The sequence below is a fragment of the Marmota marmota genome, unplaced genomic scaffold (genome assembly GCF_001458135.2).
Source record: "Marmota marmota marmota unplaced genomic scaffold, marMar, whole genome shotgun sequence".
NCBI lineage: Eukaryota > Metazoa > Chordata > Mammalia > Rodentia > Sciuridae > Marmota > Marmota marmota.
Window position 1 is genome coordinate 5,198,221 of NW_026000185.1, and position 23,337 is coordinate 5,221,557.

At 53.3% G+C, this 23,337-nt stretch overlaps 3 protein-coding genes and 1 long non-coding RNA gene across 4 annotated transcripts in view; 2 read left to right on the top strand and 2 right to left on the bottom strand.

Annotated features, from left to right (window-relative positions):
- Positions 1–198, bottom strand: part of Mgrn1 (mahogunin ring finger 1) — a 45,186-nt gene extending 44,988 nt beyond the window's left edge. Inside the window, exon 1 of the mRNA XM_015490784.2 lies at positions 30–198. Coding sequence (XP_015346270.2) covers positions 30–198 — 169 coding nt within the window. The remainder of the gene's footprint in view (positions 1–29) is intronic.
- Positions 11–4,684, top strand: Ubald1 (UBA like domain containing 1). The gene is made up of 2 exons (XM_015490785.2): positions 11–3,158; positions 3,574–4,684. The coding sequence occupies exons 1-2, from the start codon at positions 3,045–3,047 to the stop codon at positions 3,922–3,924; spliced, it is 465 nt and encodes a 154-aa protein (XP_015346271.1). The 5' UTR covers positions 11–3,044; the 3' UTR covers positions 3,925–4,684.
- Positions 4,685–8,245: 3,561 nt separating this feature from the next.
- CUNH16orf96 (chromosome unknown C16orf96 homolog) overlaps positions 8,246–23,337 on the bottom strand; it is a 36,558-nt gene continuing 21,466 nt past the window's right edge. The window contains exons 10-17 of the mRNA XM_048789230.1: positions 19,234–19,418; positions 18,828–18,890; positions 15,796–15,888; positions 14,857–15,013; positions 14,598–14,700; positions 11,012–11,092; positions 9,756–9,969; positions 8,246–8,409 (exon numbers count right to left, since the gene is read on the bottom strand). Of these exons, the coding sequence (XP_048645187.1) occupies positions 8,394–8,409; positions 9,756–9,969; positions 11,012–11,092; positions 14,598–14,700; positions 14,857–15,013; positions 15,796–15,888; positions 18,828–18,890; positions 19,234–19,418 (912 nt within the window). The 3' untranslated portion in view covers positions 8,246–8,393. The remainder of the gene's footprint in view (positions 8,410–9,755; positions 9,970–11,011; positions 11,093–14,597; positions 14,701–14,856; positions 15,014–15,795; positions 15,889–18,827; positions 18,891–19,233; positions 19,419–23,337) is intronic.
- LOC125612304 lies at positions 11,015–13,697 on the top strand. Its single transcript, XR_007342611.1, has 2 exons — positions 11,015–11,349; positions 12,032–13,697. It is a non-coding gene; the product is annotated as an uncharacterized LOC125612304 (long non-coding RNA).

Here is a 23,337-nt window from a genome sequence, read left to right on the forward strand (position 1 = left end):
TACATGTGCATCCGTGTTTACGCACGCACCGCGCCTCGGCGTCAGCGGGGCTGTCAGCGGGGCACCTCGAAGGTTGTGGGCTTGTGGGCGCTGTGCCGGCGCGCGTCCCGTCGGCTGCAGCTGTGTCTGAGCGCGTGTGCCGTGTGCCCACTGTGTACGCTTGTGGCTGGTGGCAGATGGGCCCAGCACGGCGTGCATTGCGATGTGCTGGAGCCCCACACTATAGCGTGGGGATGTGTATCTGTGTCCCCCGTTGCAGAGGTGTGCCGGTGGGCGGTCGCTGCGTGGGGGTCCAGATGCCCTTGGTGCTGGCAAGGGAACTCTACCTGGGCGGTCTCTCCGGGGACAGTGTGTTCCCTGGATCTCAGGCCAGCTAGCAGGAAGACCCCAGTCTGACTCCCAGTCTCCCATTTTCCCGCTAACCTGGAGGGTAATAGTGCCCCCCACCCACAGCTGTTTGTATTGCCAAGAGGCCAACTGATCTCCCAACTCAACGGCCCCCTGAATCACCCCTTGGTGGCATCTAGGATGAGGCCAGAGAACCTGGAGCTGTGTCCCTCAGCCATTCTAGTGTCTGTCCGGCAATGGCCCAAGAACCAGTTTTTCTATGGGAGCCACCTAGGGGAAGGTGCTTGAGCTTCCAGGAAGAACCAAGAACCCCTAGAGTGACACTCAGCTTCTTTCAGGTGCAGTGGGGATCAGAATGACCCCACCTTGGGACAGTCTGTCAAGGTAGTGGCCCATCCACCCAGATGAATCCTTTCTCTCTTTACTTGCCTCCTTTCTCTAAGAGACTTCTGGGTCATTGTTCCTGTGCTGGCCTCAGGAGAGGGGAGGCTGCTCTCTGCAGCCTCAGTTTCTAAACCTGTCTCTAAGGGGAGCAGTGAGAGTCAGCCTCTAATGCCTGAATGGCCAGATCTGCTCCCTCCTCCCTTTAGTCCCTTGGGGACACTCCACACCTCTCCAACAACCCTAATCAGCCCTGATGTCTCTAGGGCTGGATGTGGCAAAACTTGCAAAACCACATTCATGGCAGTTTGTGGAGTCCCGTGTCTACCTGCAGGGCTCCCACCCTGTCTGAGCTGGGCAGGCAGGTGTCCTGTTGGAACTGGGCCCTGTGTGCAGGATGCTCAGCTTATCCCTCTGTGCCTGCCACTCAGGCTGCATCCCTCAGATAGCACAGGGTGGGCTGAAAATGTAGTTCTGAAGATTGCAGTGTCTGGGGAAGAGGGGCAGGACATCCTGCAGACTAGAGGGGCTGAAGGATAGAAGTCCTGTGCCCTTGGCTCCCTGAGTCTGTTCCACTATCTGTAAAATGGGGGATACTAGGTAAGGAGTCAGTGGGCTGCGAACCTCCAATCTCAAGTCTCTGGCCAGGAGTGAGGGCTCCTCATAGTTAGCCCATCCTCCTCCATGTCTGCCTCTCACCTGACTGATGGCATACAACAGGACCAGGCAGTGTTTCTGGGTCACATTCTTGATTCAGGTGCTAATGGGGGCAGAGGCTGCAGGGGGAGGGGGACTCTGTTTAGCTAGGCAGATGTTTCTCAATGAAGGACTCACACTGTGGCCTTTGGAGGACAGAGTTGGCTATGTCCCCTGGGCTGGGGGGAGCAGCCACTGCTGCTAGAGGGTCTTGGCACCAGGAGAGGTGCTTAGAGACCAGCTTCCATGCCTGAGCTCCTACATACTCTGGGTTTGGGAACCCAGAGTAGGGTGCCTCCAGCAGGAAATTCTTAGAATAATTTAAATTTTCTTAAAAAAAAAAAGAAGAAGAAGAAGAAACAGCAGCCCCTGAGGGCAAGCCCTGGGAGCAAGGCTGGGTTTCTGGGTCTGTTGGGCAGAGGAGGGCCAGGAAGTCAAGCTGGCATTGGGCAGCTTAGGCTGGGTGGAAGTGGCTCCAGGGCCCAGCTTGGGACATAGCAGGGCTTCTAGGACCCCTCACATGCTTGACAGGGGACACCCAGCACAGCAAGAGCAGTGCCTTGATTTCCCGCAGGATCCTGAGGCAGAACACGGTGAACACCAGAGGAGCTGAGCTGGTCCCTGTAAGGGTTGCTTCCACCTCCTTTGCCACTGCCCTCCTCATCCAGTCCCAAAGACTGCCTGGCGCCTCAGTCCTGGCCCAGACCGCACCTCTGCTTTTTGCCAATCAAATGACCCTGAATGGGTCACTTTATCCTCAGTTTCCTTTTCAATAAAATGGTTGATTCCAGTCTCAGTCTCTGGAGTTGATACGTGCCCCATTTTGATGGACCCATACTCTGAGGGGCCGTATTTGGTGTGATAACCGTGTGGAGTACCATACCAGGCACCAACAGGTGGCCTGGGAGTGCATTTGTCCTGGGAGCTCAGTCCCTTGGTGGGTTCACCTACTGGCCACTTTGAGGACATTTCTTAGGAGGCACAAGTGAGTAAGTGTAAAACACATGCTCCTATCAAGTTCCAGTGATCTTGGGTAGTCATGCTGCAGGAGGGGAACCTGGGTACCAGCTAGTCCAGTCTCTTGTGATATAGATGGAGCAGCTGAGGCCCAGATAGGGGCAGGGCCACATGGTCAGCCAGAGGTGGAGCTGGGCCAAGAAGCAGATCTCCACTCTCCAGGGTTCAACACCTTCCTCGAGATTCCATAGTTCCCACACGAGAAAATGGGCTCAGAGAAAAGTAGGGACTTACCGCCCATAAAGGTGGTGACAGAGCCAGGCTAGGATCTCCTGAATCAGAGACTGGGGACTGTATGGGCTAGTTAGGGTCATGCAGCCTTTCCCCAGGAGACAAGGCAAAGCCCAGCGACAGTGTCAGGAATGTGTGTGTGAGGGAGGGTCCTCTGCAAGCAGGAAGCACTTGGCAGGGGTAGGCAATGTTGCTAGAATGTACACTGCTCACCTGACCTGCCCTGGGTTCCATGGCACCTTGGGCAGTGGAAGGATTGAGTGGTAACAGGTGCACTGCTGGTCCTTAGCCATTTCAACTGACCCTGTCCTAATAGAAGGTCAGGCCAGGATCACACAAAGCCCCAGAGGATCCTGGGAACAGGAACAGCCATGGGGCTGGGCAGGGTCCTAGAGGATAAGCACAGCCTTTTCTTCCTGCAGACAGCCCTCAGCGCCTTTTTCCAGGAGACCAACATACCCTACAGCCACCACCATCACCAAATGGTAAGTGTCCCCTGGAGACCCAAAGGTGGCCAGGCTGGGGATTCTCAGTCCTGCGCAGGGAAGGAGGAGGCTGAGCCGGTTGAGTATATGAGCATCCCACCAGGGGCGTGCAGTAGAGGAGGGCTGTGCACAGGGCTCTGGGCAGCCTGGGTTCAGTGGGACCTGGGGCACGCCAGCCCTTGGAGGTTGGTGCTACTCACTCTGAAGCCTCTCAGGGATGCCAGGCCAATCAAGGGTGCTGGGCAAGCTTCATGACCCCTGAGCTAGCAGGCCCCATGCCTGGTGGTATGGATCTACTGCACAGGCCTGTCCATGGGGTGGGTCAGGTCGGGGTGCTGCACCTAGGAAGGGACACAGGAGCTTCCTGACAGGAGCTGGGCCTTCATTTCTCCCTCTCTTCTTTCTTCCCCCACAGATGTGCACTCCTGCCAACACCCCTGCCACACCCCCCAACTTCCCTGACGCCCTCACCATGTTCTCCCGTCTCAAGGCTTCTGAGAGCTTCCACGGAGGCAGCAGCGGGAGCCCAATGGCCATGACAGCCACCTCGCCCCCACCACACCTCCCCCATGCCGCCACAGGCAGCTTTGCAGCACCCAGCTGGCCAACTGCAGCCTCACCCCCCGGAGGCCCACAGCACCACCAGCCACAGCCACCCCTGTGGACTCCGGCACCCCCTTCCCCGCCTTCAGACTGGCCACCCCTGGCCCCCCAACAGGCTGCCTCAGAACCCAGGGCCCACCCTGCTATGGAGGCAGAGAGATAAGGGAGGCCCCTCCCCCCTCCCGGAGGCCAGGACCCCGTGGGGCGGGGGAGAGGACGTCTCCGTGGGCCCCCTTGACCCCTTCTCTGTCTGCGCCCCTGTGCCCCAGAGCCCTGGAGGGAGTGATGGGACTCTACCCAGGCGGGTGTGTGTCGTGCCAGCATGCACAGCTGCACTCATGCGAGTTCACGGAGCACAGGCACACAGCCCCCAGCTCGCATGGACTTGGCTCAAGAGTGGCTTAGGCACCTGATGGACGGCACCTTGGAGACCAACAAGCCTTCCCATGAGGACTCACCCACCCTCCCCTGACCCAGCCCAGGGGTGCTCCAGGCAGTCACCCAGTGGAGACATGGCCAGCTCCTGACTTGGCGCTCCGCGGGGCTGGCAGGCCTAGGTCCCTACACTTGGGAATGCAGAGCCTTCTCCGCATGTGCGTTGTGTAGCTGTGTCTGTATTTATACGTTTGTCACTCTTTAAAAAGCAACCTAGATTACGGGGCAGCTGGACTTTGCATGTTAGAGTGAGCCCCAAGCCCCTTGCCCACCACCCTTCCCCTCAGGGCCTTGCCTCACCCCAGCCCCTTGTCAGCCAGCATTGCTCTTTCCTGCAGAGAAAAGGATTATGGGAAACTCCAGGACTCCTCCCACTATCCCCAGCGCCTGCCTGCTGGGGCTGCCTGCATGCCTCCCCCAGAACCCAGGGGTACCTGATTCCTATCTCCTTTCCCCATTTTAACAGAAGAGAAGAAAATTCCAAACCACCCCAGGCTTTGTGGTCTTGCCTTGTGCCCTAGGCTTTGCTGCCAGCTTGCTCTGGATAAGAATGCCTAGCAGTGTCCAGGCCACTCCAGTCTCACCCAGCTCCACACTGCTGCCTATCACTGTCTTTGTTCACAACCTGTCCTGGAATCTTCCTACCCACCCAAGGCTTTTCCCATGAAGTTAGTTTTCTGGCTTGTGATTCCAGAATACCACCCCTCTTCCTGCTTAGGACAGATCTCGACCCCCAGTTTTGAGTGAGCAGGACTAATGACTGCTTCCCTCTTCCTGGGCTTCACATAGGACTTTTCTTGGATCCTCTGTGTTCAGCCTCACAGCACAGCTAATAGGGCAGCCCACTGACCCCAGTCCACCTGGGAAACCTGGGTATGGAGGAGGGAAGGGGAGTCCACTCTGCAGTTTTTCCACTGTGGGATGGAAGAAATTCTCAGTCCCCCACTAGTGGTAGGGAAATGCTTTGCAGAGTTAGTTTGTGTTTTTTCATCATCTGCCATGTGGGTAAGGGCATGGGCCCTTCCCAGGGGCAGACTGCTGGGTGGTTCTAAGGGTCAGCTCTGCACAAGATAGCACACAGTCTAGATTCTGCACAGTGGGATGCTGGGTAGCATTTTTAAAAAGTAACCAATGGCCCCTAGGGGACCAAAGTGGGCCCCAGATTAACAACATCACCCAGTCCCCAGCTCAGAGCCTCTGGTACCAAAAGCAACACCAAAGTGTCAGATGCCCTACTATCTTTACTAAATGCTGGAGTTTGGGGTGTCATTCGGAGCCCATGTCTGCCCTTGGGGCCACTGTGGGCTGGGCCTGGAGGTCTCAGTCATTTTGAAGGCAGAAGGAACTTGGAAGCTCCTGTAGATCTGGCCTTTCCAACGCTGGCACTGTTGACATCGGGAACTGGACTGCTGTCCCCTGTAGTATGGGTGTCCTCTACATCGAGATATCAAGTAGCATCCCAGAAGCCTACCCTAGAAACAGTAGCTCCACCAGTTGTGACAATCAAAAATATCTACTGATACCTGCTTTTGGAGAAGTCACCCCAGTGGAGGGCTCCTATCTAATCCTGCGGTTTGCATACCTGGCTGCCCTTCTGTATCAGAATTTGGGGAGAAGACCCCAGTGGATACCTGTGATCCATCTGCCTAAACTAATGCCACTCACTTTACACTTCAAAAAAGTGAGCTTTATGGTGTGCCAGTTATGCCAGCAAAGCTGTTACTAAAAATAAAAGCACTCCTAGAGGATTCTGATGCAGCTGCCCCTCACGTGGTACAGCTACCAGACTCCTGCTTCCCAAACCTGCAGACCAAGAGGATCCCTGAGTGCTTGTCAGTCATGCTTGAGGCAGCTGCTTCAGAGGAGAGGCCTAGACTGACTGACAGTTAAGTGTCCTAGGAAAGGAGGGGTCTTTGGGCAGAGTAGGCTGGAACAGGGCCTGGGAATCTGTTTCCCAATGGATGCCAAAGCTGTGCCGGGTATGCTTTCAGGCCCTGGCCTGAGCATCCTGTAGACAAGGGAGGGGCTGCAAGAGTGGTCCAGGACTAGCAGGGTGGCCCACAAAGACACCACATGCCTCACAACTCGAGTGTGACAACATGGGACCTTCTGCAGCTTAATTCAAACCTGAAGCTGAAAAGCAAAACAGACCAGCGACAACACATGTTCAAAAGGAAGATGGCTAAAAAGCTAAGGAGCTGAAGTTTCAGGACAGACTCCAAATTCTAGGCCTCCCTCAGCTGTGCTTCATAGCAGCACTGGGAGCTTCCTGAACAGCAGGAAAATCACCTTGTTACTTAGAAGGCCAGTGCATCTGAGCTGATCATGCCCTGTTCGCCACTGGGCTGGTGCTCCAAACGACTTACGACAGTCTCCAAAATTCCACTCTAAAAGTACGCTACTGTGCTGGGTGTGGTGGTGCACACTTGTAATCCCAGTGCCTCTGGAGGCTGAGGTAAGAGGATCACAAGTTCGAGGGCAGCCTTAGCAACTTAGCAAGACCCATCTCAAAAAATAAAAAGGGCTGGGGATGTAACTCAGTGGTAAAGAGCCTCTGGGTTCAATCCCTGGTACCAAAAAATTAAGAAATAAATCAAAACCATCGTTGCTATCCATGAGTCTGCTCAAAAACAACGTGCTTCAGGCTCTTCATGCCTTGATTCCCAGAAAGGAAGGGCAGCACGTGGGAACCAAAGCCTGCACGCGGGTGATGAGCAGTGGCTGCTGCCTTCGGGTCTGCTTTGGGCGAGGGCACATCTCAGGGCTCACAAACCCTCAGCCCTGCCAGGTGCTGGTGTGGCCTGTGCAGTACTGCACACGTTGTAAGGCATTTGCCAACTTTTTAAATTGTGATAAGCCTGCCTTTTGACGTATCCTGGGAAACTGGAATGTATGGCCCAAATTCCCTCAAGGCCACAAGTGGCTGGTATTGACCACATGCTGGGACACAGCCTGGCCCACCTCTGCTGGCTAGCCCCTGTACTGCCTTGGAATCTGCTGGACTCAACAGGAGCTTGCTTTTCACCATGAGCAGCTGCAGAAATAAACATCCCTGCTCCATGGGGAGGGCCTGGCAGATGAGCAAGACACTGAGCTGTCTTCTGCTGTGGGTAGGCTCCTCCTCTGACTTAGAAGGCCAGTGCAAAGACAGAAGGGCTTCTTGTGCTGCGAGAGTGCTGGACACCAGGCCACACCCAGGTCTGCTGGGTGTCCCCAGGGTCTCTCCAGTGGCCCCACCAGGGCTGTCTGAAAACACACAGCAGCCAGCCCATAGAACCACACTGTCCCACTGACTGCCGCCCTGCAGGTCTCAGAGGGGCTCTGCCCAGCATCGCTCCCCAGCCAAGGACAGATGAGTCTTTGACTTGGATCTACCTCCCTGGGTGGGAGGCCGATGGGCTTGGCCAAGATGGCATCTTCGTGCAAGGTTGTTTGTAACTCCTGCGGTTGGAAAGGGTTTCTCTCTGGGCTGGTAGCCACAGCTTATACTTGGGTAATATGTATATTTCAAATGAGCCTTAAAAGAACTCAGCTGTTTGGGGGTAGGTAAGACCAAGTTCTGGGGAGGACAGTAGTGGCTCTCCTTTTTGCCAAGGCCTTGTCAGTGGCACACCACGTGGCACCAGGCGCCTGTGGGTAAAATCCTGCTCTGCCCTTAGGAGCCATTTCTGAGCTGGGGCCACAGCTCCCCTGGCTGCATTGGAGAAGGATGAGAGCTGAGCCCCCCACTGCCCCTGACAGTACCCAGCAGGTGTGGCCTCTTGGGCAAGGGCCAGAGAGTTAGGGCCTCATCCTATGAGCCTGGGCCTGTTGAGACCCTTGGTCTGCCCCCATACAGCTGAGGCAGCTCAGAGCATGTGGTCACTGTGGTAATTTGGCAAAGGATGAAGGTTTGTTTCGAGTCTGCTGACACTCAGCCTGGGTGGCTGTGGGCAAGGGCGCTGGGAGCCTGAGCCCCGGTGGCCACTAGAGAAGGGACCAGCAAGTCCCACCCATGTAGAGAAGGCAAGGCCACTCTCTGCAGAGAGCACCCAGCCAGTCCCCTCATCCATGGTCAGAAAGATGGAAGATTTTATTCTGGGAAGAAGTTGCCAAAATACTCATCTGTGACATGGAGGTGGGGCTGGGGCTGTGCGAACCAGTGGCCCCCGAAGTGGCTTGGAGAGGTGAGTCACTGGGGTTCGGCGGAGCTTGGCCTCATTTGAACACAGTCCTTGGAAAAAGAAACAACCAGTCAGGCCAGGGGTGGTCTCAGGTGAGTAGCTGGTGAGGGGAATGGGGACCAGTAGGAATGGTCAGGCATGCTGAGTCCCCAGACACCGATGGCCTCCCAGGCCAGGGGCTCCCCCTCCACACCACTCCCTGGCAGAGCCTGGAGCCCAGCCCTTGGTCCTCCCCAGGACCCTCCCCGCTCCAGCTCACTGCTGGACAGTTCTCCCCGCCAGCCCCCAGGTCCAAGATTCTAGTGAACACTGGCGTGGGGCTGAGATCTCGCCCCAAACCTGTATAGAGTTGTTTTCATCACTGAAATGGAACAGAGCAGTCAGCAGTAGCAACAGGAAGGCGGGAAAACAGCAGAGGCGTGAAAAAGGCAAGGGAGAGCAAGACAGGAGAGGGGAAGGGAGGGACGGGAACCTCCAAAAGGAGCAGGCCAGGTGGAGCCCAGGGCAGGGGGCAGGGGGTGATCCCTGGCTCTGTGTTCTGAGGCTGGTCTCTAAATTGCCAGTGAGAGCTTGTGACCTCCTGGTTTGCTTTTCCCACCAGATGCATGGGCTGTGAGCAAGGGAAGCTGCTAGACTCAAAACAGGCCTGTGGTGCTCGGCCCGGAAGGGATGGTGCAATCCTGGAATACCCTAGGAGCGTTGCACCCATTTCCTCGTGGATCAGCTAAGAAGTAAACAGAAACAATCCAATTCATGACAGCAGTTACCAACATGAAAGAAAAAGATGCACACGGTCAAATTTGGTTCCCATGGGAAACTGGACTTAGTAAAAATAATGGCCCCCAAGCAAGGTGGGCAAAGGCAGGAGCTGTCATGGGAACTGCTTCTGATGGCATCGTTCAGAAGAATAAAAAGGAAAGGGATCAGGGGCCGGGTTGTGGCTCAGTGGCAGAGTGCTTGCCTAGCATGTGTGAGGCACTGGGTTCGATCCTCAGCACCACATAAAAATAGAAATAAATTTTAAAAAAGGCTTTATTAAAAAAAAAAAGAAGAAAGAAAATAATTTTTTAAAAAGGAAAGGGATTATTTTAAAACCATTTTAACTGTTGTATTCAAAATTGGTCAGGGAATTCAAGTGGCTTAGTGGCAAATTCACTTGAAAGCCATGTTTTTTTGTGAAGAGATAAGAAGGCTGTGTTGGAGAAGAAGTTTGGGTTGTTTGTATTTATATGTAGAGTTAAAATAGTTACTTAATCAATATGGGGGGGTCCCCTGTGCAGACCTATTTGGTTTGCCCAGGGGCTGTTTCCTGGACCAGCTCCAGGGCCCCGGGTCTCACCCGGGGGAGTAGATGGGACCTGAGACTTGTGGGGACACAGGAAGGGTAGGGGCTCACGGGTTGACAGGCTCCTCCACAGGCTGCTTGCTGGTTCGGGACTCAGGGCGCAGAGACCTCAAGTGTCTGGTAGGCTCTGGGGCCTGCTGGGGGTTCCGCAGAGGGGGAAACAGCGGCGGCAGCAGTGGCAGAGGTGGCAGGGATGGCGGTGGAGCCAGCATCACGGAGGGAGAGCCAGAGGTGGCTGAGCAGGCTCCAGTGCGGGGACCCAAGGCTGCAGGGAGCAGGATAAAACCCAAGAAATTCCTGGGAGCAACTGGCCTGATGGGGTCCACCCCACTGGAGGGAAGAGCAGCCGAGTCTGGAGGTGCTCTGTGGGCCATGTCAGGGCTGGTTATTGTGGCCTCCCCTGGCCCTGGGCATCTAAACTTCCCAGGTGAAGTGACAAAAGATACAGGACTCTGGAAATGGGCACTAGAGTAGGGCAGAGCACCCAGGAGGACACAGAGCTTGGTGTCTGGGGGTTGGGCTCAGGTCGCTGAGGTTCAGCTCCCTCCTCTTGAAATGGACTAATAGAGCAGGACGTGGCCTTGAGCTGTAGCTGGGACTGCAGTGTGTGCCACTGTCGGATCTTTTGATGTCCCTGCTCAGCAGCCAGGCACTGTGTTGCATGGCCATACTTCCAGCAACATGGGAGGCTGAGGCAGGAGGATCACAAGTCTGAAGCCAGCTTGGGCAATTTAGTAAGACCCAGTACCCAAAAAATAAAGACCACCAGTACCACCCCCCTGAGCTGGTAAGAACTAGATGAGACAAGAAGGGAGAAAGTGCTTCATAAGTTGTCAATGCCCCTCGGCTGCTGATACACGGTGACACCAGTCAGGGGAGCACAGGGCTCAGCTCCTCCCAACCTGGCTCCTGGGCTGCAGTCCAACAGGCCCAGGGCAGTAAGTGGGCTCCTATGTCCCACCCCTGCAGCCAGGTGGACGCCTGGGGACCGACACCTGGCCTAGGCTTCTGTGATGATGCCCAGGGCCTATAAGCTCCCCTGAGGATGGAGCAGGAGCCCAGGACAGCTGCAGGCACCATTTCCCTGGCCAGGGAGCAAAGTGCTGGGTGGGGGCTGCTACGGGGGTCTTCCTGGGGCCCAGGTGTGGGTGAGCAGGCTGCCTGAACCTTGACAGAGCAGGTGAGAGATGGATGAGGTGGGACAGAGCAAGCCTTGGGGCTGGGGGTGAGGGTAACGGGCAGTGAGTAGAGGGACCCGAGACCTGGCAGAACCCCAGGTGGGATGAGAGGGTGGGGGAGGTACTCACGGGGGCAGATGGTACCGAATAAGTCACTGGAGCGCACAGGAGCATACAGGTTTCTAGCTGGGGGACAAGGAACCTTGACAGCTGAGAATAAAGGACCAGAACAGGTAGGCGTCTTCCCAGAGCTCTGGCCTCAAATCAGGCTCAACCTAACCCAGCCCTGCCTCCCCAGCTCCTCCAACCCTCCTGTCCCCATGGGTGAATGTCCTTCCCTCTCTGCTTAAGTCCAGATCCTCCCAAGGCTAAGACCAGGACAGCAGACATCCCAAAGGCTTTTTCAAGCCAGGGGACATGACAATTAGTAAAAGCAGTTGGCCTGGTGCAGACAAGGACTGCATGAGGTAGGCGTCTGGCAGTTCTGTTTTACACACATGCATGATAAATGTGTGCACATGCTTTTTTTTTTTTTTTTTAAGGCACAGTCTTGCTAGGTCTCCCAGGCTGGTCTCCAATCCCTGAGCTCAAGTGATCCTCTTGCCTCAGCCTCTCAAGTAGCTGGGACTATAGATGTGTGCCACTGTCAGTTCTTTAGATATTCCTGCTGGGAAACTCTAGTGCATGGCTGTAATTAGAGCAACTTGGGAGGCTAAGGCCGGAGGATCCCAAGTTCGAGAACAGTCTCAGCAACTTAGCAAAACTCTGAAAATAAAAAAAATAAGAGTTGGGGTGTAGCTCCATGGTAGAGAATTTGTCTAGCATGCCCGAGGCCCTGGATTCAACCCCAGTACAATAACAACTAAAAATTTCCTGCTGGGGACAGACCCATAAAGTCCCCACCCCCATCTTGCCCCCCACCTTTTTTTTTTAGGTAATTTCACACAACATAAAATTATCCCTTTAAAGCGCCCAGTGTGGTGGCATGGAATACATTCACAGAGCTGCACGGCGCCACCGCTATCTAGTTCCAAGACACTTTCATCACCCCAAAAGCATCCTGCATGCCATTAAGCAGTCACTCCCCATTGCCAAACCAGCTCCTGGCAACCACTGTTTTCATTTTCTCCATGAATTTGCTTCTTCCAGACATTTCATGAAAATGGAACCATAAAACACGTGCCTGCTCCTGTCCAGCCAAGAATCACCGTGACTGTGACTGCCCACCATCCTGATCCCTTCTGTGGAAAGGGGACTGTATTGAGCAGGAGTTTGAGGTGGGGAAATTATCCCAGTTATCCAGGTGGGCCCTGAGTGCAATCATGGGGTCCAGGGCGACGGAGTTGGAGGTATGATAGCAGACGCGGAGGCCAGTGTGGTGTGCTCTGAGGACAGAGAAGGTGGGGCCTCTACCTGGGAGAGGTGAGGGGTGGTTTCGCCCCTGGAGCCTCCAGATCTCGGACTTCCAACCTCCAGAACTAAGACAATGAATCTGTGATGGCACCCACAGAGGAGCCCGAGCCCACACGCTTTAGGAGAGTCAACTGGCCGTGACGAGGCTTCGTCTCCCACAGAACACTCCTCCTGTCTCTGTAGTCCTGATCCTTCCACCTGGAGCCCCTTCCGACCACCTCCTGCTGCCTTCCTTCTGCGCTCAGTCTGCTTCTGTGGACACTCTCTGAAGGCCCCACCTGCGGAGCAGGCCTTGCACACCTGTCTACCAACTGCGGGGCGCGCCCTGAGGATCGGATGTCCCTCTGCACAGGCCTAGACTGAGGACTGCAGCATCACAATCAGAAAGGCCACGGGCTGCCTTTGGAGGCCTGGGGGGGGGGTGGCAGATGAAGGGCTGCTGCTTAGTGGGTCCTGATGGTGGATGGGTGAAGTCTTCCGGAGCCGGGTGGCTCAGCCTGGCTAGTTTTAGGTTGGAATATGGTGTCTGTTCTGGATGACAACGTTCTTCTGTGTGAGCACATGAGTGGATCTACGTGCTGCCATAGACAGGCTTCTAGAGGACTCTCACACTAGTTTGGCTTCATCACCCAAATGAGGCGAAATGTTGGAGCCATCTAAGTTCAAATTCTGTGTGCTTTGTGGGTCTTGGGAATGAACCATCAACCAGGGAGAAGCCCCTCAGCTCCCTCTTCGGGGGTGACACCCTTGGGGAAGGTAGATGGGGTTGAGGATAGGACCAGAGATTCCATCTGTCCCAGCCCCTCCACTGAGGCTGCCCTCCCAGCAAGTGGACCTCCCCTGTGTGTAGATGAGATGCCTCACCAGGTTGCTGCGGGCAGGGGCAGGCGGGGAGGGCCTGGCTTATTAGCCACTTACGAAACCCTCAAGTCACCCTGCTTGGTGACCCCTGAAGCCCAGCCCAGCCCCTCCCATCAGAGCTGCAGTCCTGGAGCAGCCACATCCTGCCTGGGGAGAGGACAAGGGAGGTGGTGACCTGCCCTCCTGCAAACAGGGTGTGACCTGGAATGGTTGCCTGGTGGTCCCCAATAAGTATGCCCCCTGGAACCCAGGTACGTAAGTGTATTGGAGAGGATCTCTGCAGGCTTAATGAAGGATCCTGCAGTGAGATCATCCTGGGTTACATGGAGCCCTAAATCCAAAGGCAAGTGTCCTAAGGAAGAAGAGGAGGAGCCACGGAGGACGCAAAGAAGAGGCCGACGCTGGAGTGAGGCAGCCATTCCCAGGAGACCGCAGAGTCCTGCACCGGTGCCTCTGGAGGAGCAGAGCCCGCTCCCCCTGGACTTAGGGCTTGTGGCCTCCAGGACTTCGAGAATAAATGTCCACTCCTTTGAGGCACCCAGCGCTGGGAGCTGCCGCTTCCTTTCCTGGGTCTAGGGTTGAGCTCTCTACTCCTCAGGGCAGTCTGGGAGGAGGAACGTCCATGGGTAGAGTATGGACTCAACCCTGCCCGGCCGGGCCCATGGGCTGTGTGTGGCTTCTACCAAGGAGCAAATTCAGAACTCTCTTCTCAGAGGGAAAATGCCCCAAAGGGGTGTGCAGAGAATGCTCCTCTCAGTATTAGAGCCAAGGTGGCCCAGGTGGGAGAGGCTGGAACTCCAGCCCTCATGCTGCAAGGGCCACAGCAACCGGGGCAAGTGCCCGTGGGTCTGGGGCTCCTCCTGGTCTGACCCCTGCCTTTGAGATTAGGACGCAGGCCTCCAGGGACTGGACCTGCTCATTCCTCTACCCCCACCTTTGTCTCTGCACTACAGTCTGGACTGCCCTTCCCAGTTCCTGCCTGTGCTTGGCTTCTGACCACCAAATGGCTACTGAACCTGATATTCCCTCCACCTGGACTGCTCTCCTCCCTCCCCACCCCTTTTCACCAAGTAATGTTTTTTCCCCTTCAGAGGTGTCAGGGCAGCTGCCCAATCCTTCGCCATCAACCAGGGTCCCTTAGCACAACTCTCCCATCACCAGTGTCTCCTTTCAGGTCAGTTTTATCTGTTTGTAACCATGGATTCTTGCCTTTCAGATATTTACTGTGGTCTGTCCCCTGCATGAATCACCTGCAGGCAATAGCCCATCTCTTGCTCCCCACTGTTTCCCAGCATACACTGGGGACCCCATTTTTGCAAGTGACTATTATGCTTCCCAGCTAGGGATGGCAGCAGCCCTGAGCCCCACTGCCTCCCCTCAGCTACCTGGCACAGGGAGACCTGGGCAGGGGTATGCGGAGGGAGGACCCGACGCCTCTCACCTGCCAACTCCTTCTCTGCAGTGGTCAAGGGTTGGGCCCCAAACTGAGTGTTCATTCGGCCTTTGTACAGAATCCCATCCACTCCCAGGATGTCCACCTCGGCCTGTGGGACAGTCTGCATCACTGGTCAAGGCCTCCACCTTGCTACCCTCCCGATGCATGCAGAGGTCCTGAAGTCAGAGCACAGCCTCCCAGAGATGCCCGTGGCCTGGGGTCCAGCCCATGCCTGGGCCTGGGACACCCTGACGGCCAGACTCACAGTGTCGTAGTTTAACACTTGGGGGTCCCCATAGGGGTAGAGTGTTGACAGTTCCCCTGGCTTGAACTTGAGGGTGATGTCATTTCGGAGGCTGTCGCCCCAGTCCTGCTGAGAGCCCAGAGTGTGCAGGCCGTCCTCTTGCAGCTGCAGCTGTTCCCTGTGCAGAGCAGAGAGTCATCAGCCTCTGGAGACCCTCTGCTCCTGGGCCTGGCCCGTGTCAAGGGTGTGATGGCCTGGGGCCTGGCGGGCAGTGCAGACACGCACAGCTGGGAGGGGATAAACCAGCTCCCACATTCCCAGGGCCAAGTGCTCCTGGAGCCTGGCCCGGTTTGACAAGGCACATACTCTTGATCTGCAGCTTCACGAGTCAAGCACAGGAGGCCAGGGAACCAGATCAGGCCCTCAAGTCCCTCCTCCAGGTGTCATTCCCACAGGGCTGGGTGCCCCTAGGGCCTCCAGAGCCTAGGATGTCCAGGGGTGGGGGGAGGTGAGACCAGGGGGCCAGCCAGTCTGTGTCAGCTCTGCCACTTACTAGCCAACACCTTGGCAGTCACATAAGCTCTCTGTGCCGGTTTCCCTAACTGTGAAATGGGATGACCAGGGAGTACACCTCGGCAGGCTGGGAGGGCCCAACAGGCCAGGTGGGCCACAGGGGGCGCTCCTGGAGGGTCCTGATCACTGCTCTCCACCAGGAACAGGCATGTCCACCCGGCTCGCGAGGGGTTGTGAGATTTAAGGAGATACCCGCCCTCCGCCGCCATTTAGAAGCACCTAACAGTCCTGATAGAACAACATTGGCTCCTGTCCTCTGCCCAGGCCACCTCCAATCACAGAGGGATAGCAACACCCTGGGTGTCGGTCTTTGGTCCTGGCACTGGTGGATATGTCTTGGCAGGAGTAGGGGTGGCAGACCTGCCCAGGACCGCTCTGCAGCCTCACCTCATCATTTGGCGCTGTAGGTATTCGTAGCTGTTGGCACTGGCTGGCCGCAGCTTTGACAGCAGGCGGGCTTTGCGTATGGTGATGAGCTGCCTGTGGAGGACAAAAGCGTGGTGGTGGCTGCAGGCTCCCACCTCCACCAGGAAAAGGAAGGAGGTGCAGACCTGGACACGCCCACCCTCAGGGCCATCGTGCCTGGGCTCTGAGGAACCCTGACAATCAAAGACACAAACACATGAACAACAATCATGCTGGTCCTGGCACTGGAGAGGGCCTGGGCTCCACCCCTGTTCTGGTCACTAAAGTAAAAGCCAGACTAGGTAAATCCTCAGGCTGCAGATGGAGGCTTCCGGCGGCTGGGCAAGGATGGGAAGGAGACACAGTTCCATGGTGCAGGGTGGCGACTGCACAACCTTGAAACATACCACATGCCACTTGACCCTTCCCTCACAGTGGTGAGATTTATGCCCTGGGTGTTGCCTCAATAAGGAAATAAAAATAAAGAAGATCACGGCAGCCTTCTTGGGCAGCTCCGCGGAGCAGACATGTGCAGAGGAGACTGGACAGCACAATAAACACCATGCCCTTCACTGTGGGCATGTTGAGTCACCACAAGACTTTTCAGTAACACACTGATCGTTAACGTTTCATAAATTATAGAAATGCAAAAGGAAACACAGCGCTGTAACCAGGTGACGGGATACTGAAATATGCTCTTCCAGCTTTCTTCCATGTCTATGTAATTTTAAAGTTAGGATAACAACACATACTGCTTGATATTCTCATATAATTTATTGCAAACATTTTTCAGGTTATTAAGTGATATTCCACAGCTGTGTTATCCAATACACTAGCCACTGGCCACATGTGGTCATTTTAATATGCATGTAAATTAATTTAAAAAAATTTTTTTAGAGTCGATGGACCTTTATTTTATTTATTTATTTATATGCGGTGCTGAGAATTGAACCTCGTGCCTCACACATGTGAGGCAAGCGCTCTGCCACTGAGCCACAACCCCAGCCCCTAATTAAGTTTTAATAAAATTTAAAAGTCATTTTCTCAATCGCATTAGCCACAGTGCCAGGTCTCAACAGCCACACGTGTCCTGTGGCTCCTGGACTGGACAGTACGGCTACCCGCCATTTTCCACAGCACTGCACCAGACGGCATCCCCGTACAAGGTCGTGGCTTGTGCAGGCTGACACACGTGCCTGTTCACCATGGCGCTTGTCTCCAGCGTTTTTACTACTATAAATAATACTGCAGCTAGATACCTGTGATTCGAAAGGGAAATCTTGTTGAGGCTCCACAGCTCCTCCATGAAGGAGGAGGTGGCATGAGGGTGGCAAACTCCCTGGGTCCCAGGACTAGACCAGCAGTGCAGGGCCCTGTCAGGTCCTGGTGTCAGGACAGACTGTTGCCCGAAAGCTCCTCAAAAAGTCAACCACAGAGTTACCTTAGAGCCAGCACTTCCACTCCAAAGAACTTCTACCCCAAAGAACTGAAGACAGGTGTTCAAGCAAATACACATGTACAGATGTTCACAGCAGCACTAGTCACAATAGCTAAGAGGTACAACAACTGGATGTCCATCAAGAGACGAAGGGGTAAGCAAAATGTGCTCTATCCACACAACAGCATCTTATTCAGTGGTAAAAAGGAGTGAAGCACAGGCTCATACTGAACCTAGAGGAACCTTACAAACACTCTGCTAAGTGGAAGAAGCCAGCCTCCAAGGCCATATGTGGTCTGATTCCATTTATAGGAAACATCCAGAAAAGGCAACCCCATAGAGATAGAAAGTGGATCAGTGTGGGGGTTGGGGTTGTGGCTCAGGGGCAGAGCACTCGCCTAACACCACATAAAAATAAATAAATAAAGAAATATATTGTGTCCAATTACAAAAATTAATATTATTTTAAAAATTAATATTAAAAAAAGAAAGTGGATTAGTGGCTGCCAGGGGCTGGAGGGGAGGTGGCAGGGGGAAGTGACTGCTAGTGTGCCAGTGGGCCTGGGGGACTAAACAGGGCCCTGGGATTGGAGGCAAGAGTTGCACTACACCGTGACTACACCAAATGCCACTGAACTCTTTGCTTTATTTATTTTTAGAGAGAGGGTCTCATTAAATTGTTGAGGCTCGCCTCAAACTTGCAATTCTCCTGTCTCAGCCTTCCAAGTCTCTGGGATTACAGGCATGTGCTACCGATCCCAACCACTTTATTTATATTTAATTAATTTTTGCAGTGTTGGGGATTGAACCCAGGACTTCCCACATGCTCTAGCACTGACTACATTCTCACACCTTTATTTTATTTAGAGCCAGGGGCTTGCTAAGTTGCTTAGGCTGGCAGCACCTTGGCCTTCCAAGTAGTTGGGATTACAGGAATGTGCCACAAAGGGACCACTATTCATTTTAAAATGGTTCATTTTAGGGCTGAGGTAGTGCTGGCGGGGGGTGAGTGCTTGACTAGCATGCATGAAGTCCTGATTTAGAGTCCCAGCACTGCAAATAATAATAATAATAATAATAATAATAATAATAAAATAATTAATTTCATATTATGCAAGTATTGGACCAGCAAGTAGAACAAAGTTGTGCTCTTGCTGACAATGATTCCTTCCTTTTTTTTTCTTTCTTTATTTTTGGGGGGTGGGGTGGAGCACTGAGTCAGACCCTAGATAGGGTTGGCGAAAGAACAAGGAGAGAAGCAGTGCCTGCCATCACCAGAAGAGAGGAGGAGGGGGATGAGGATACACTCCGTTGGTAGAGTACTTGCCTCGCCTCGCATGCACAAGGCCCTGGGTTCAAACCCCAGGTCCAACACACAAAAGAGAAGAGGGGAGGAAGGGGTCTAGAGAGGACATGTGCGGCTGGAGCTCTGCAGACCCTGCCTGAGCGCGGTGCACACGGGTATGTATACAGTGGAGGCTTTTAGGGAGCACAGGGGTGCATTTTACTTGATCTCTGCAGCACGGTGCCTGGGGCAGGCACACGTGGCCTTTACCGTCCCTGGCACGGTACTCACGGGCCGGTCATCATCTCCACTGGCCGGTCGCAGGAAATGCACTTCACCCGCTCAAACAGTTTCCTGAAAGGTAGGCGGTCAGGCATCAGGGGTGGCCAGGTCCCCCCACTCCCGCCCCAGCACCGTCTGTGTCCTGGTCCGAGACTGAACGTGCTGTGCCTCCCGCCCGTCCAACCCTCCTCCGTTGCGAGCTGAGGGCTGCAGCCCCCTCTGACACTGGGGCCCTCTGCGGGACTGTCTGGGTGGACGGTCAGGGTCCCTGGCCCAGGCCCCAGATGTGCCCCGGCCTCTCATGGTCCACATGGTCCCTTCCCTCTCTGAGCCTCAGTATCCTCGTTTGCAGCAAAAGGCCTGGAGCCCTGCAGCCAGAGGCAGCAGAGCTGCCCACTCAGGTCCCAGACCCGACCCTGTGCCCATGGTCTGGAATCCAGGGGTGCCCGAGGCTGGCAGCCGCAGCCCTCCCGCCGCTCGCCTCCTGAAGCCCGCGGCGCTGTCGGGGTCGTAGAGCAGGCCCTCCAGCAGCAGCTTCTTGACTACTTCCCAGACCTCCTCCAGGCCCTTCTTCAGAAGGTCCAGGTCACTGTGCACCAGCTGCCAGCCCAGGGGAGAAAAGACAGCCGGTCAACCAGCCACACCCAGCTCCCTCAGAAAGGGATCTGCGGCAACCTGCAAACCTCCATAATGAGAATGAGAAGAAGGGGAAAATGAATGGGCTTGGGCTAAAGCCCACAGCCCTCACGGGTGCCATTGGTAGAGGGGAACCTCAAAGTGAGCTTCCCGGAGGCCAAGGCAAAAACACCACCAGCTACCACCTCCAAACCTACTACCCAACTGCCCATTCTCCCCATGGTCCACATGCATCTGACCTTCACATAGTCCTCACATATTTATTAAGGGTCTGACTGTGAAGTAGCTAATTCAGCCACTTTTAGTATACTCACAAAGGACCATCACCATCAATTTTTGAATGTTTGCATCATTCCCCAAAGAAGCCCCCTATTTCCTCCAAAGCCCAGGCTCTGGCAACCACTAACCTACTTTCTGCATTTATTGGATTTGCCCATTCTGGACACCTCACAAAAATATCATACAATAGTTGGCCTTTGGCGTCTGGCCCCTTTCCTTTGGCAAACTATTTCAGGATTCACCCATGTTGCAGCGTGCATCAGAATTTCATTCCTTTTTATGGGTGAATAATATTCTACTGTACTACATTCATGCTACATGATATGAAGCATGGAATAGCATGATCAAATATCATTCCATCATATGGATATACTTTTTAAATTTTTTTTGTTGTAGTTAGACATTTATTTATTTTTATGTAGTGTTGAGGATCGAACCCAGTGCCTCGTACTTGCTAGACAAGTGCTCTACCACTGAGCCACAACCCCAACCCCTGGATATACTTTAAAAAATTTTTTTAGTTGTAGATATACATAATGCTTTATTTTAATTTTTATTTATTTTTATGTGGTGCTGAGGATTGAACCCAGTACTTTACACATACCAGGCAAGTGTTCTACCACTGAGCTACAACCCCAGCCTCTGGATATACTTTTTTTTTTTTTTGAGAGGGGAGGTACCAGGGATTGAACCCAGAGGTGCTTAACCACTAAGCCACATCCCAAGCCCTTTTTATTTTTATTTTTTAAAACAGGGTCTCACCGAGTTGCTGAGGCTGGCCTGGAAGTTTCGATCCTCCTGCCTCAGCCTCCCAAGTCGCTGGGATTACAGGCATGCACCACATGTCCAGCACTGGATATACTACATTTTGTTAATTAATTCCTCTGTTGATAGACACTGGGTGTTTTCCACCTTTTGGCTATTATAACTAATGCTCCTATGAAGATTCACATGGAAAATTTTGTGTGGACATAATTTCATTTTTCTTGGGATGAAGTTCTGACCCATGCTATGACATGAATGCGCTTCAAAGACATGGTGCTAAACTAAAGAATTCAGACACAAGAGTGCGCATACTGTGTGGTTCCCTTCATGACAAACATCCAGAACAGGTGTGTGCACACGGAGACTAGTGGTTGCCGGGGGCCAGGGCGGGGAAGAAGGGAGTGACTGCTAAAGACACTGGGTTTCCTTTTGGAAAGATGCGAAGGTCTCAGAACTAGACTGAGGTGAGGGCAGCGCACTGTGAGCGTGAATGCCATTGACTGGTTCACTGCAGACTGGTTGATTTTGTGTTCTGTGACTTTCACCACAATTAAAAATACAGAAAGGAGCCGGGCACAGTGGCACACGCCTGTCATCCCAGCTATTCAGAGGCGGAGGCAGAAGGATTCCAAGGTTGAGGCCAGCCTGGGTAACTTAGCAAGATCTTGCCCGAAATTAAAATAATAATAATAAAATAAAAAGGGTTGGGCCCAGCAGTTCAGGAGGCTGAGGCAGGAGGAACACAAGTTCAAAGCCAGCCTCATCAGCTTATCAAGACCCTAAGCAACTTAGTGAAACCCTCTCTCAAAAATAAAAGGGCTGGGGGGCTGGCGTTGTGGCTCAGTGGTAGGGTGCTTGCGTAACATGCATGGGCGCTGGGTTTGATCCTCAGCACCACATAAAAAAATAAGTAAATAAATAAAAATAAAGTTAAAAAAAATAAAATAAAAGGGCTAGGGATGTGGCTCAGTGGTAGAGCACTCTGGGGTTCAGTCCCTGGTGCCCCCTGGAAATAATACAGAAATGAAAGCAATGAGTATGGAGTCACTTAAAACAGCAACCACACAAAAAGCTCTTCATCTGGAAAATCTCAGAGAAAAGCAGAAAGACTAGAATAATTACCCACCACATATCCATCACCTAGATTTAGTAGTTATTAACATGTTGCTATATTTGCTTTATTCTTATTTGTTCCTGGGGATTGAACCCAGGGACACTAACACTGAGCTAAATCCCCAGCCCTTTCATTTTGTATTTTTTAAATAACTAGTTTGTTTGTTTGTAGTTGAAGATGAACAGCATGCCTTTATTTTATTTTTATGCAGTGCTAAGGATTGAACCCAGGGCCTCATACATGCTAGGCAAATGCTCTGCCATTGAGCTACAGCCTCAACCCCATTATTTTGTATTTTTGAAACAGGGTCGCTAACACTAAGTGGCTGAGGCTGAGGCTGGCCTCTGCCTTGTGATCTTCCTGCCTCAGCCTCCTGGGGGCCTAGGATTATAGACATATGCCACTGTGCCCAACTTGCCTTATTTTTTTTTGATACATTATTTATTTAGTTAGTTTTTTGGGGGGTACCAGGGATTGAGCTGAAGGGTTCTGAACCACTGAGCCACACATCCCCAGCCCTATTTTGTATTTTATTTAGAGACAGGGTCTCACTGAATTGCTTTAGTGCCTCACTGTTGCTGAGGCTGGCTTTGAACTCGCAATCCTCCTGCCTCAGCCTCCCAAGCTGCTAGGATTACAGGCGTGCGCCACCGCGCCTGGTTTATCATTATTATCATTTTTTTGAGTTACAGAAATCATGACATTTCACTCATGAATATCTGAGTGTTTCTAAAAGATGGGGATGCTTTCATTCATAATCATAATTCCATGATCACATCTAATATAATTAGTGAGAATTCCTGACTTGGGTCACATTTGAAGACCAGGTTTGGAACTGGCTCAACTGGACCAGGAAAAAAAGTAACACTGTTTCCTGTGTTGCGTCTGATCATCTGGGCTGCTGTGATCTTAACCTAGGACAATCTCTGTTCTGTACCCTCTTCCTACCCCCTGGCATTGAGCCACACAGCCTCACACTGTCAGTCTGTCTGTTCTTGCCTCTCTCTGTGTGTGCACAAGGGGCAGCAGGGCTGTGATTCCCTGGACATTCTCTGGGTCTGGCACCTCAGATGAATCAATCAAGGACCAGCATGGTTCCCCCAGGCCCCCTCAGACCCTGCCTTTGCGGGGGTCCTGCCAGGAGAACAATGGTGGTCAGCCTGCAAGACGCTGCCCAGCTGTACCACGTGGAATTCACACCACCAAGTAGTCCCCTCTCGTTGAACAGGGATGACTTAGGTAACCAACAGGATATCACAGAAGTGAGGAAGGGTGCATCCGGGGTACAGTCACACAAGACTGTGCAGATTCTTTCTTGTTTCCTTGGGTCACTTGTTCGGGGGGATGTCAGGAGCCATGTTATGAGGCCACTCAAGTGGCTCTGAGGAGGAGGTCTTGTGATAAAGAACTGAAGATTCTTTTTAAAATTAATTAATTAATTTGTGGTCCTGGAGATTGAACCCAGGGGCACTCTACCTCTCTACACTTCCAGCTCTTTTTATTTTTTTGAGACTCAATAAATTACCTAAATAAGTTTGAGGCTGGCCTCAAACTTGTGATCCTCCTGCCTTAGCCTCTTGAGTAGCCTGTGAGAGTGCTGTCTTTGAAATGGCTCCTCCCAGCTCCTTCAGATGCAGCCCTGGACAACACCTTACCTGTGACATTGTGGGAGATCCTGGGCCACCCAGCTAAGCTGCTCCCCAATTCCTGCTCCTCACAGCTGTG